Source organism: Xenopus laevis, chromosome 9_10L (genome assembly GCF_017654675.1).
Source record: "Xenopus laevis strain J_2021 chromosome 9_10L, Xenopus_laevis_v10.1, whole genome shotgun sequence".
Lineage (NCBI taxonomy): Eukaryota > Metazoa > Chordata > Amphibia > Anura > Pipidae > Xenopus > Xenopus laevis.
The window spans coordinates 64,043,048-64,055,865 of NC_054387.1; the positions used below are offsets into that span (position 1 = coordinate 64,043,048).

Here is a 12,818-nt window from a genome sequence, read left to right on the forward strand (position 1 = left end):
CCCCCTATGTATGTAAAATGATGTCAGTTAGGTATGCTTCCGTATTATGTATTACTGTATGCAATTCAGCAGGAACAACCTGCTTTGCTCCTAGTAAAAAAGTTGTGCCAGCATAGGTATTTACTCTGCACCATTCTGCAGGAAAATATAACTGTACAGTGCTTTTTAAGAAGAGAAAATAAGTAAATAAGTAATACAATTAAGATTTGTTTTGGTGAAAGTTTATTAAAGTCATTAGTCCCCTTTATATAGTGGATTGTTCAGGGTACTTTTTAACAGCTGATTTGTGAGTCACTAACACAGATGAGATTGTGCCTAAGTGCCATGCTTTAAGTTGGCATCTAAATAACCCTGCATAGTTTCAGTCTGTTCCCTGCGGCTTGATGTTTCCATTCATTATACATTAACAGCCTGTATTCATACCTGATTTGATTTAGCTGATTCCAGCAATAATGGTGATGTTTGTACACACCGTGCTAATAGCTTCAGGGATTTCTAAACATAATCATTGAATTAGCTCTGCTTTTCTTCTACAGTAGCACAAAGTACCCACTGGGAGTCTGACTTAATTCCAAATGTAATCAGAAGTGTAATTACATGGGAGAAAAACAAACATGCCACTCTGTGCACTGATACATTGAGCGACAAGGCATTTCACCTACGCTTCCTGCAAAGGTGCCGCACCTTATAATTAGCAATTAATTATAGTATAACCTTAAAAGTTCCACTGTGGGGAATACCTGTGTTGCTCTAATGCTATGGCATCTCTCTGTACAGGCTATAAGAAAAAGTAGGGGACTGTTCCTGCTTAAATGTGTTTAGTACAGTAGGATGTCTATGCTGGTATAGTATTATGGAATCTCCCTGTACAGGCTAGGAGCAAATGTAAGGTGCTGTTCCTTCTGAATTGTGCTTAGTACAGGTGGATATTTATGGTATCTGTCTGTACAAGCTATGAGCCTGCTTAGGGGCTGTTCCCATTGAATTGTTCTTAGTTCAGCAGGATAAGCTTCCCCTTTAACATACAGTTTTAAAAGACATCTTGGGTTAAAATAAAATCACTGAAAAATAGGGGCAGCACAAGTTATAGAGAGTTATAGGGACAGCAAATAACTAATTTGTTTGCTATGTCCTGTTAAGTCCTATCTATGCCAGTCCATGTTGTTATGCTTTGTCCTTGGTGGGAGATATAGTCCAGTAGCCTGTGGTTATACAGTGTTGTTTACCTTCCCTTTAAACAAACAAGCAAAATACTCTTTATATACAGTAGGATGTAACAGCAGGGAATAGAGGGTGGATAATTATTGCTGTGGAAGTTGTCCAAAGTGGATTTTTGCTTTAAGTTACCCCCCAAAATTATTTTACTTGTGCACTCCCTGTTCTCTGGGGTCTCCAATCCATATGGTGTATGAGAACAGGTACTTACAGCTCAATATATTTAGAATTAAGGCACTTTCCAAACGGTTCGATTCTTATTGACATTTCTCAGAAGGAAAAGTCTGGGCAACGGTTTACATTAAATATAAATAGTATAGGAGTTCATACTATAGTATAATAGGCAGGTTTATTTTATTATCAAGCAAAGACATGATAATACCAATGACAATACAGGAGATATAACCAGCCTGTACTATGACGGGTGTAGGTAGTTCCCAAGTATCATGCCCCCATGACCAGCCCTTCTTGAGCACATCCAGAGTATGATAACAGTGCAGCTGAATGTAACAATAACAATATAACATGATCCTACATTAGCCGCTACAGGCTGCAGCCAATCAAGACCCACCAGAGCATGTAATTTCTACCAAAAGCCAAGAAAGGCTGCACCAGCCAACCAACATGGCATCATACTGTCACCTACCCAAGTCATGGGTCCTTATTAGCCATGGCTAACTCCAATATTTGGATTTAGCTGCTTCTTGCACTATCATAAATAATATGGGCCATCTGATAATTTTGAACCCCTTTAAGCTATCAGGTTATTGGGATTTGTATTTCAGCAACAGGAGAGCAACAGGTTGACCATTTGTGGGGAAGGGGTTGCCAAAACTTGAACTGGACTTTGGAAGTTGCTGTCATCTGGGTATTTAAAGTATATCATGACTGTTTCTGAGCACAGCCTTGAGACCCGGTGAATATTGCCTGATATCCCAGGGGTATGGGGAGGTTGTTCATGAAATAAACCAGGCATGCTATGTCCATGCCCCCTGGGGATACTAGACCATATCACCAGGCCTCTATGCTTGCTTTTCTTCTGTTACCTTGTAGTAGGATTTCGATACAGTAAGAGGCCTATGAGAGGGGATAAGGCTATGGTGACCCAGCCTAGGACAGTGTCTAAACAGGACTAACAGAAATAAACTGAAATAATACACCTGTTTTATATATATATATATAAATATATATATATATATATATATATATATATATTCGGTAGACAAATACACGCACAAAGGCACAATACAAATGAATGCACATTGGCCCTTTAAAAAAATGAATTGAATTTAAAACAAAGATTCCTCGCCAGTTATATTTGATGTTGTTAATTAAGGAACGGGTGGCCAAGGGGGTGGCTACATAAATTGTCTAGGACTGTCCCTGAATGCTACAATACTGCACTAACTCACCCGTTTATATTTCCTTATTTTAATTATTATCACTGGTTTAGAGTGGTCAGTGCGGGGAAGGACTGAAGTTCCGTAATGTCACCTGCATGGTCCATGATGCATCAGAGTATGGTATCAGTAAGCGAGTGAATGCTAAGCTCTGTGGTGCCCTGCCTTCAGGAGAGAATCAAATGGAAACCCCCTGTTATGTGCCATGTCCAGGTAAATTTGCTGGTTATAAATTACTCATTTGGATTTACACAACATACCGTAAGTTATACTGTAAATTCATATGCTGCTGAGGGAAGCAATATGGCAGCCCTTGTCTGTATGTATAAATGTTTTGGGCACACAATGAGATATACCCTTACTATACTGTCTAAGGGGAACAATATGGCAGCTCCAGAATGCAGAGTAGCAATGTCCCGTGACCATAATGAGTTGTGACATCATACTTGAATCATGGATTATTGCACAGATTCCTGCTTAGTTTATACAGTGAGATTTATGAATAGAAACTTATTGGAAATATGTTACAAATGAATGATGCCTGATTCTGTTATTCTACTGGTCCCTAGGAGACTGTCACCTGACAGAGTGGTCACAATGGAGTGCCTGCGAGCTCACCTGCATCGATGGGAGGGGCTTTGAATCGGTTGGCCGTCAGTCAAGATCTAGGACTTTCATAATTCAGTCTTTGGAAAATCAAGAAAGCTGCCCAGAACAGGTCATAGAGACACGCCCGTGCATAGGTGGGTTACTTCCTCCAACTACTATATCTAAGTTCTCCAGTGTCCCTGCAGTACAATGAGCAAAGATATTGGCACAGCCCCATTGTGGCCTGCATCCCCTGCAGTGACACAAATCTCATTGAAAATCTTAAAAGCCCCTGCAGTACCCCAGCCATAGTGCCCTTGCATTGAAGCCTTTTTTATATAGCTTAATTACCATTTCCTAACAGCTCAAAGTCATTGGGGTTCAAAGAGTTTCACCATCTGATAGGACAAAGTTTGGGCAGTTCTAATTTATATGAATAATGAGGGTATGTAAAGTTTGTTTTGTGCCAAGCCCTGACACAACTGAAGGCAGCTTTGTATCCATTTGATCTTGCGTTATTCTGAGGTTTGGGTACTTATGCAACCCCTGTACCCCTCCCCTACCTATACTTATGCACTCAGTTGGTCAGTATTGTCTGAAGTAGTCATTTTGTTGGATGCAGGTGGGAAATGCTACACTTACACTTGGAAAACCAGCACCTGGAGGGACAACAGGAGACGTGTTTGGTGTCAGCGGTCGGATGGTCTCAACGTCACAGGTAGGGGACCAGCAGGTGTTAAATATGTTTTTGTAACATTATAGGGACATAATGGTTGCACTGGGATCCCTGCTGATAACATGATTTTTAACATTCTAATTACCAAATATGCTGCTCTTGCACAGCCTTTTGGAATCTGTATGACTCCATTGCTTACATTGAAACAGGAGCCTTTATCAATAGGTTTAATCTTCCATTCACTTCCCTTAAACTGACAGTTACACATAGAGGCATATTGCATATATATTCTGTGATATACTGCATAAACTTCAAGATGCAATTTACTATAACCACAGGCATAACTTGCAAAGCACTAAAGGCCACACCTGCATCCAGGGTCCGGTTGTGTTCTGCATCTATGTTGCTTTTCTTTATTGGCCTGATGATGCTCTCTAACATGCACATCTGAAAGGTGTATGAGTTTGGGAATTGTTAGAGGGAAGGATGGAGGGAACCTATGTGCACCTGAATGCAGATAGCAGGTCTAAATCTGACCTGAAGGAGTCTGTGGCAGACAAGAGACATCCTGTCTGCTTCGATTACACATAGGCTATTTCCTTACCAATGTTTTATTGAATTAATATATTATAATAAAGTATAAGAGAAAACTATGACTGTTATTATAAGTGCTAAGTTTTGTAAATGTTCTTGTGTTTGCTGTTTTAGGGGGTTGTTCTATAGTGTCACAGCCTGCAGCAGTCCGGCACTGCGACCCACCTTGTAGAAAACCATTTTCCGTATGTAAGCAGGTAAAGATAAATGTGGATTGGTCGATTCTTCCATTGCTCAGTGTATGTTGCATCACAGACAAAGCATGCGCCTTCATCTAATTAAAGGATTGGAACTGAAAGCTGTCTACCCATGTCCTTTAGTTCTCACCCTTGTAGCAGAAGTCAATTCTCCTGCAGGCATGGTTCAGTCAGCTGGCTTCTGTTACACCATATTCATGAGTCAGAGCCAGCAGTGCAGAGAATATAAACAGCCAGACAGATACTGCTTTCAGCAACAGAAATGGTTAATCTTTGCTTCAGGGGGGAATGGTTGCTATTATACGGGTTTTATCTGAACAGACAGCGCTTCCTTCTGTGATCGACTGAACGTAAGGCAGAAGTGCTGGAACATGGCCGCTGACAGCCCAAGTGAGTCCAAGATCGATCTGCTGTTATACTTGTCTTTCACTCCCAATGAAGCCTGAATGTCTGTCTGACAATACAATTACTCATCTCCGGGGCCCGTCTGACTCCCGATCTCTTTGCATTTCATTGTCAGCCCTGCTGTTGGGAACGAGCCGCAAGGTCCACTGTCCTTGCCTAATACCATAAATCACAGTGATGCGCCGTTGACAAAAGGTCTTCATAGGTGCATTAGAGGTCAGCTCTTTTTTACCCCATATCTGAATGGTGCAGGGATTCCCACGCCATTTCTCTAGCACTGATAGGGGTTAACAGATGTGATTGGTGGGTCTTCAAGACAGTACCCTACACCCATCACTAGCCATTTCCAAGAGAAAGCAAAGTCCAGGAGGTACATTTAAATAGTAGTTAAGGCTGAAAAAAGATAGAAGAAAGCTGCAAACCAGTAGTCTGGGGGGCAAATATCATCTTGGAACTATAGCAGGGGGTCCTTCTCTCCATTTGATAAGGTCCTTTTTTTGAGCCAGTCCCTTCCATACAGCACTGCTATAAATCTATACTATTAATAAATACTAGTCATTAGGATGCTATGGAATATGTTGGGCTGCTGTACAATTTCCCATGTACAAAAGTTGCAGAACACCCAACTTACCAAGGTGCCTCTGCCAGTCCTGCACCCCTGGCTGCATTTAAGAGGGTGCATTATTATAGACTTTAAATGGGTTCTAGGGCAACTGCCCCTGTTACTCTTTTGCAAAGTCCCTCGGACCAAGAATGTAGTATAGTATGTACTCCCGAGTGTGAAGGCATTAGCAGCTTGTTGAAAAGGCCTGGTGAAAGATAATACGTAGAGATGCTGTACATGTACTGAAATACAGCGCTGCTGCAGCCTCTCAATTGCTAATAGTGTTTTGATGCAATAATTAATTACAAGGCAAGGTCAAGTGATTAAATGAGCCAGTACTGGGCATCACAACACCTGCAAATGACGGTGTGTTGTACTGGCAGTCAGCCCAAAAACAGTGGGACTCGTTTATAAACTAAGCACAGCACATAAGGATTCGCATAGTGAAAATATTTGCCCAGAGCATGGTTATTTTGATAAGGCTGGATAAGAATGGTGTTTTTAATGGGCAAACAGAATTGCGATTGCACATTTTTCACACTGTGAATGTTGAAATAAGGTATAATCGCAAATTGTGAACATTTATGTACACATTCTGCGTTTGAGTTTTGCCACAATTTTGGTGGCTGAGAAAATATTCGCTAAATAGTTTCAGCCAATTGCGAATTTAGTCAACATTATTTTCACTCACAACGACCTTGCACAGTCGCAAACACCCATCTCATTTGCAAGGCATTTGTGAATTTATTTGAGCAGTGCGAATTCACAAAAAACAGAAACACAGACACAGCAGTGCAATATCTCAGTTCAGGAAAAAACACTGGCAATACAACCACTTGTGAATAAATATGTGCTACACGTACTTTATAAACGACCCCCAGTAGCTTCTGATGGTTCTGCTTTTCCTTTCAGAATGGCCTCTGTGGCTGCGAGCAAGGATACACAGAGATAATGAGATCTAATGGCCTCCTTGACTACTGCCTGAGAGTGCCGGGCATGGAGGGCAAAAAAGCCGACGTCAAGTCGTTTGTGGCAAAAAACAAACCTCTGAATTCCATCCAGGAGATGTTTAGTGGCTGGTCTATCGAGCCCTTTGATCCAGGCAAGTGCTCTGGGGCCTGGGGTGGTTGTGGGTAATATATATCAAGGATGTCGCTCACTGTTCATACTTTGATACCCCTGTAGTTGGTGTAATATATACCCTTTTTCCTTTTAGATGGGAGAGTGAGGCTCTGGGTATACGGTGTATCAGCTGCCAGCTTCCTAATCATCGTATTAATCATACTTATTTCCTATTTAATTTGGTAAGTATAGAGGATATTCTATTTGCTTCCATTTCCATCCGTAAATGGCGCTCAGTCCACGAGGTTCGGTCAGTTCATGCACCCAGCCCGAGGCACAGGGATTCCAGCCCAGACTGGTAATTACATGGCAGATAAAGCCCAGAATGGATGTGCACCTTAAAGAGCAGAACATTCAATATAAAAGTAATGTTTCCACTTTCACTGCTGGAAGGAACATTATCTGTCATTTCCCATATCATGGCTTGAGAATAGGCAGCAGGCTTTTATCTGAGGGACGAAGAGGGGGAGAAATTCCTATTCCATTACTTGGCAAAAAGGATCAAATATATGGTCAGTGCAGTTAAATTAAAAAGGAGCTCATGTCTATGGCCAGATATGCTTCTGCTTAAAGTGCCTTGAAAATGAGAACTAAGGGAAGTGACTTTGTGCCCCTTAAGGCTCCTGCAATGATCCCCTATAGTCTCCTACTGTAAATATTTGTCAAAATTACAGAAAATTTAACAATTATGAACCACACTTCGCCAGGCGAAAATTCGCCAAACCGCAAAGTTGCGTCCAGGGCGCTGAAAGATGGCGAAATTTTGCTAGCATTAATTCAGCAAGCAAAGCGAAGTTGCACTAGCGTTGGCTTTTCATAAGGCGGGAAGTTAAAGTTGAATGGACGTATATGTTGCAGCAAATACATTATACTACACAAGCCCAGGGAATCTTAATAAAAGTTATAATGCCCTACACATGTGCCCAGTGTATAGTTTATGTGCCACATGTAAGGAAATGTAGGGAGGAAGCCGGGTACCCTAAAAAAAAAATTACGAACTTTTGCAGCCTATCACCCTGAAAAACGGAAAAGTCACCAGCGTTTTTAGGGACTTAGAAAAATTTTCACATTTTTTTTGAGGAACTCCTATCTACTTTATTGCACTTCGCCTGGTCCGAGGTGGCGAAGGCAAGTCTGGCGCAAGAGGCAACGTTTAGTAAAATCTGCGTGAATTTGCGTAGTTATGTCCATTCGCCAGAGCGAAAATTGGCCTAGTGTTAGTGTGCGAAGTAGCGCTAGAGTCTATCTCCTTCACTAGCGAAGTTACGCCAGTGCCCGTTAGTAAATCGGCGAAGTCCCAAAAATGACGTCACACTGGCAAATTTTTGCAAGCGTTAGTCACTTCGCCCTTTAGTAAATTTGCCCCTTAGAGTACATTTAAAGGATGAACAATCCCTTTAATTGTCCTTTATTATACACAAAAGAGTGATTTTTTTGTAACAGCACACTTGCGCAGTTCACGTTAATTCCAAAACAATCCACTTTTAAATAATTCAATTTTAGAGTATAATTAACGATTTAGTGGTGGAAAACCTCCGCAGAACAAATTAAATGAAACATCAGAAGTTTAGAGAAGCATCCAAAAAATAAAATTTTCATTCTGATCCATGGATCCAACAGTAGATCTAGAATCACTGTATTTGTAAGAAACAATTTTCATCAAAATGTTATATTCCCCTGTAGACCCAACCCAAGTTTCATGTGAAGAAGATCGGAGGTTCTTTTGGTGGACCTTTAATTGTCTTCATAGACTTATTCACCACTGCTCAGAAAGAACCCAGTTATAACTGAATGTTGATGTGCTGGGGTCATACACAGAATAATGTTCATGCCGGCTGATTGTTGGATTTGCAGAGCTGAAAACAATAGGTTTTTCTTTTGATTATTTATGTCTTTCAGTAAAAAGCCAAAGGAACAGATAAGTCTCTTCCCTCAGCAGAAGCCCTTATCCTTCACGTATGACAGAGATTATGACATGTAACTCTTCGAAGGGGAGAAATAAAATGCAGATATCGACTGCCTTAACTGCTTCTCATTTGTAACAATGACAGAGCAAAACCAATGTTATTTTCCATCGGATATAAGAACATGGGAAAAAGAGCTAAAAATACATTATCTAGATTATGTCTTCAAGGAAGTCACTGGACTTACTTTTTTTTTGTATTTTCCTTATGTTTTTCTGTTTTTTCTTTCTTTTTTTAATTTTTGCCTATGACATAGGTGACTGGCTTATAATGAAATGTAAGGACATCCTCTGAGACATTTCCCAGAGTATTCCATGCTACATAAAGACATTATGCAATCGGTCATAAATGCATTATTTTTGTACTTTTTCAGCACACATTTCATAGGTCGGAGCCTTACGGTGTTTACCTGGCATGTGTCTGGATTCTTATCAATGGATCACGCTGTTACTTTTGTTACCATGAGACAAAGATTTGAAAAATGCGTCTGGATTTTCAATTTAGTTTGATATGAATGTTGGGAAATAATCTGCTCCAAGCGACTCCTTGTAAATAGATTTTCAGGTGTTACTGCATTTTCTTTGCTTCAGATAATGTTTTTTGTATATGAAATTTACTTGTTATATTTATAAACCTAGCCCTTTTTTTATTCAGTTCCCAAATATTCTGCAGATTCAAGATTTGTGCAGGACAGTTGTCTTCTCAATCATGGGACAAATTATACCCGCATGAATACTGAATGTATTTTTTAAACAAAGTTGGATCTTCTACACTCTTTCCACTAGAGTTCACCTTCTCCCAGTGGTTTGATCACACTAGTCACATTCCCTTGAACCTTTTTCTCCACTGCTTCCCTTAAAAGTAACCTAAAGTATGTTCATTATCTGGCTTGACTTCAAGAAACACCAACAACTGCTAAAGTGAACACACCTTCATTTTTACCAGCTACACTATTCTCATATTAATCCCATCTCCTTCAAGAGAACACTTTAGGAAATGAGAGATTATCAGTGTTGCACAGAACTTCAAAGCAAGGTGATCTTGGATCTTTTACACTGTTTCCACCAGATGCAACATTTTCCCTGGGGTATAATTGCCCCAGGCAAGGCTGCCATCAGAAATCACAGCCCCCCCCCCTCATATTATCTGCCTCCCAACCAGTGGTTGAAAATCAAAACAGTGTCCCTAATTTATTTGGATTATCTGGGCCCACCTGACTTGAAGGGAGGGCATGAGGTGCATGCATATTTTTACACAGCTTTCTGTACACTGTTGGGTTTTTGGGTCTTAAGGGGAGGACCAGCTGTGCTGCACTAACTTGAATTAGCCAAGTCCCCTTGCTGTCAGGTAGAAATGCCCCACAAATATGTATTTTTTCAGGCCACTCTATGGGGATTAGGATTACTACCTTGTGACTGTAGGAAACCCGGGTGTGTTGTGATGTCACAAGGATGGAGCGGGTAACAATGGGGGCATAGGAACACAGATAAAAGGTATGCAGATATAACAGAGCTCACCCTCACTGCAGTGTAGCGCCTTCCCTTCCAGTCGATGCTCTTACGGGAATAAGGCCACTTCAGTCCGGAGTTACACTGGCACAATGAAATTACCCACTGTTTGGCGCTGACCGTAATACTGACAGGAGACGTTTGCTTCGTATTAAAGATGCGGCTTTATCGTGCACACCATGTAGACACTGGCAGTGGGTTGGAGGTGAAACTAACGCATTTCGTGCCCTAACTCTCCCGGCACTTTCTCAGAGTTAGGGCACGAAACGCGTTAGTTTCACCTCTGAGGAAGTGCCGGGAGAGTTAGGGCACGAAACGCGTTAGTTTCACCTCCAACCTACTGCCAATGTCTACATGGTGTGCACGATAAAGCCGAATCTTTAATATGAAACATTGGGGGCGTATCCAATTATAGGGTGGCGGGGTTATGTTGTGGCTATCAGTGATTGGCTGATCGCCACATCAATCTAATAGAGTCCTGTCCAGTTTTCCTAATTTGGAAAGCCAGGCAGGTAGACAGCCCTCCCAAAAACTAGATTGTCTGGGTCAAATCGTGGCAGGTGGCAACCCTAATGGAAATACTGCAGTCATTGATTAGAATGTATGATATAAGAGAAGTGGCTTTTTCTCATTGAATTAGCCATCATGTAATGTTTTACATAATATTTTTGGAAGTTGAGCCTATCTTTTACATGTATATCATTATTTAAATTAAAAGTTATAAAAAAAGGCCTTTACTGCTTTATGACTCCAATATAAACAATGTTCCTAAATATTAAAAAAACAACTTGTGCAGATTTTGCATCAATTAATGAAAAAAGGTATATACACTGTGCTGCAAAGGGAACATTGCACACTGTAATCGTTTGTCAAGAATTGCACAATAACCTAACACCTGCCTAGTGAGCCGCATACTTCTGCAGGGAGGGTGGCAGCTAAGGTGTTTGCTTCTTTTTCCTCTAAGAGCTTTCTGTGCTTTCATTTGTCACTGAAGTTTAAATCTTAGAGAAAAAATAGAAGCAGGCACCTGAGCTTACACCCTTCTTGCCAAAGTGTGCAGCTCTGCCAGGTCAAATAAGTACAGCACCCACAACCCACATTCCCCCCCCCCCCCCCGATGGCAGCCCTTGCTCCAGGCACATTCACCTGAGCATTTTCCTCAATTTTTCCATTAAAAGTGACCTAAAGAAACTTCAGCATCTGGCTACACTTCAAGAAACAACCTTACCACCCAACTGTTAATGTCAGCTATTGTCTTCTCACGTTGAGACCAGGTTTGTGATTCCATATAACAATGTCACACAAGATTTATAGAAACAGTGATGTTGGATCTTCTACACTCATTCCACCAGAGGTCACCATCTCCAATTGGTTTGATTGCCCCAGGCAAATTCACCTGAAATATCTCCAACTCCAAGTCTTATCACCTCCACAAGCTTTGTTCTTAAATTAAAGAATCCTCAGCATGTGGTTTCACTAGAAAAAACACCACAGACACCCAAATCTTAATATCAAGAATCTTTGAGTGCCACCATTTACTATCTTCTGATGTTGTGTCCATCTGCCTTTAATTATTGCTTTAGGATGTGTGAGATTCCAGATCTCAATGTTGCACAGATTTTGAAAGCACAGTGAGCCTTGCCATGTAGGGCTTACAGTAGATTTGTGCCTCCTGGGGCAAATATACAGTGCCACAATTATGTATGCCACAAAGCAACCTTAGAGTCCATAAAGTAGCTGATGATGCATTTAAAAAAGTGGAATGTAGTTCATGTTTTATATGGGACCTAGAGAAAAATGCAGTTTGCATGTATTTGTTTTGGAGGAAGATTGTTTCTTTAAATCTCATCTGTAGGGGGCCCTCCAGGACAAGATGTTCAAAGTTTCATTTCTTAAACTGCCCTTGTTATGAGGAGATCTAGGGATCTTTAATTCTGGAGCAGCTGGAGAGCCACAGACTGAAGATTAGCCTTTAAGAAGTCCAGAGGATGCAAGATATCTAAGAAACTTGTTTTTGCCTGAACCATATACTTTCAACCATAAAATGTGTTTTTTTAAAGAAAAGAGTTGTGTTCTCCTTCATCTTTATTAAATTCCTCAGTGCTGATATTGTGTGCAGTGCTTCTATGTACCATTTAATTTATAAACAAACAAATTTCTTTACAAACCTGTGTAATGGGGGGGGTTGTTAGCCTCTAGTCTTTGCCTTGTAAATCCAATGAACTGCTTCCAACACTGTACTCTGTAATGGTATTTTTCTTTTATTCTTAGGAGATATTCAAAAGGGGTATAAAGCTGGTACCAGTATTGTATGTTAATGACTACAAGAAGTCTAGCTGGTACTTGGCTGAGCTGGAGTTAATGGCAGTGGAAGAGAAATATGATGCCATTAGAACTGCTGAAACATGGCTGAATAAGTCACACGACTGGGCAGTAAATATAGAATGCTTTACCCTGTTTCAGAGGGACAAAAAAAAAATTGAAAAAAAGGAGCGTTATGCCATTATGTTAAGCGAGATTCAAAACTAAGTACAAAGGGAGAAAT

At 40.7% G+C, this 12,818-nt stretch overlaps 1 protein-coding gene across 3 annotated transcripts in view; it reads left to right on the forward strand.

Moving 5' to 3' along the window:
- Positions 1–12,380, forward strand: part of thsd7b.L (thrombospondin type 1 domain containing 7B L homeolog) — a 196,712-nt gene extending 184,332 nt beyond the window's left edge. For all 3 annotated transcript variants that reach the window (XM_041576036.1, XM_041576037.1, XM_018235749.2), the window contains 7 exons: positions 2,669–2,828; positions 3,185–3,358; positions 3,826–3,921; positions 4,588–4,670; positions 6,592–6,781; positions 6,896–6,983; positions 8,701–12,380. In XM_041576036.1, coding sequence (XP_041431970.1) covers positions 2,669–2,828; positions 3,185–3,358; positions 3,826–3,921; positions 4,588–4,670; positions 6,592–6,781; positions 6,896–6,983; positions 8,701–8,782 — 873 coding nt within the window. In that variant the 3' untranslated portion in view covers positions 8,783–12,380. The remainder of the gene's footprint in view (positions 1–2,668; positions 2,829–3,184; positions 3,359–3,825; positions 3,922–4,587; positions 4,671–6,591; positions 6,782–6,895; positions 6,984–8,700) is intronic.
- The last annotated feature ends 438 nt before the right edge of the window (positions 12,381–12,818 follow it).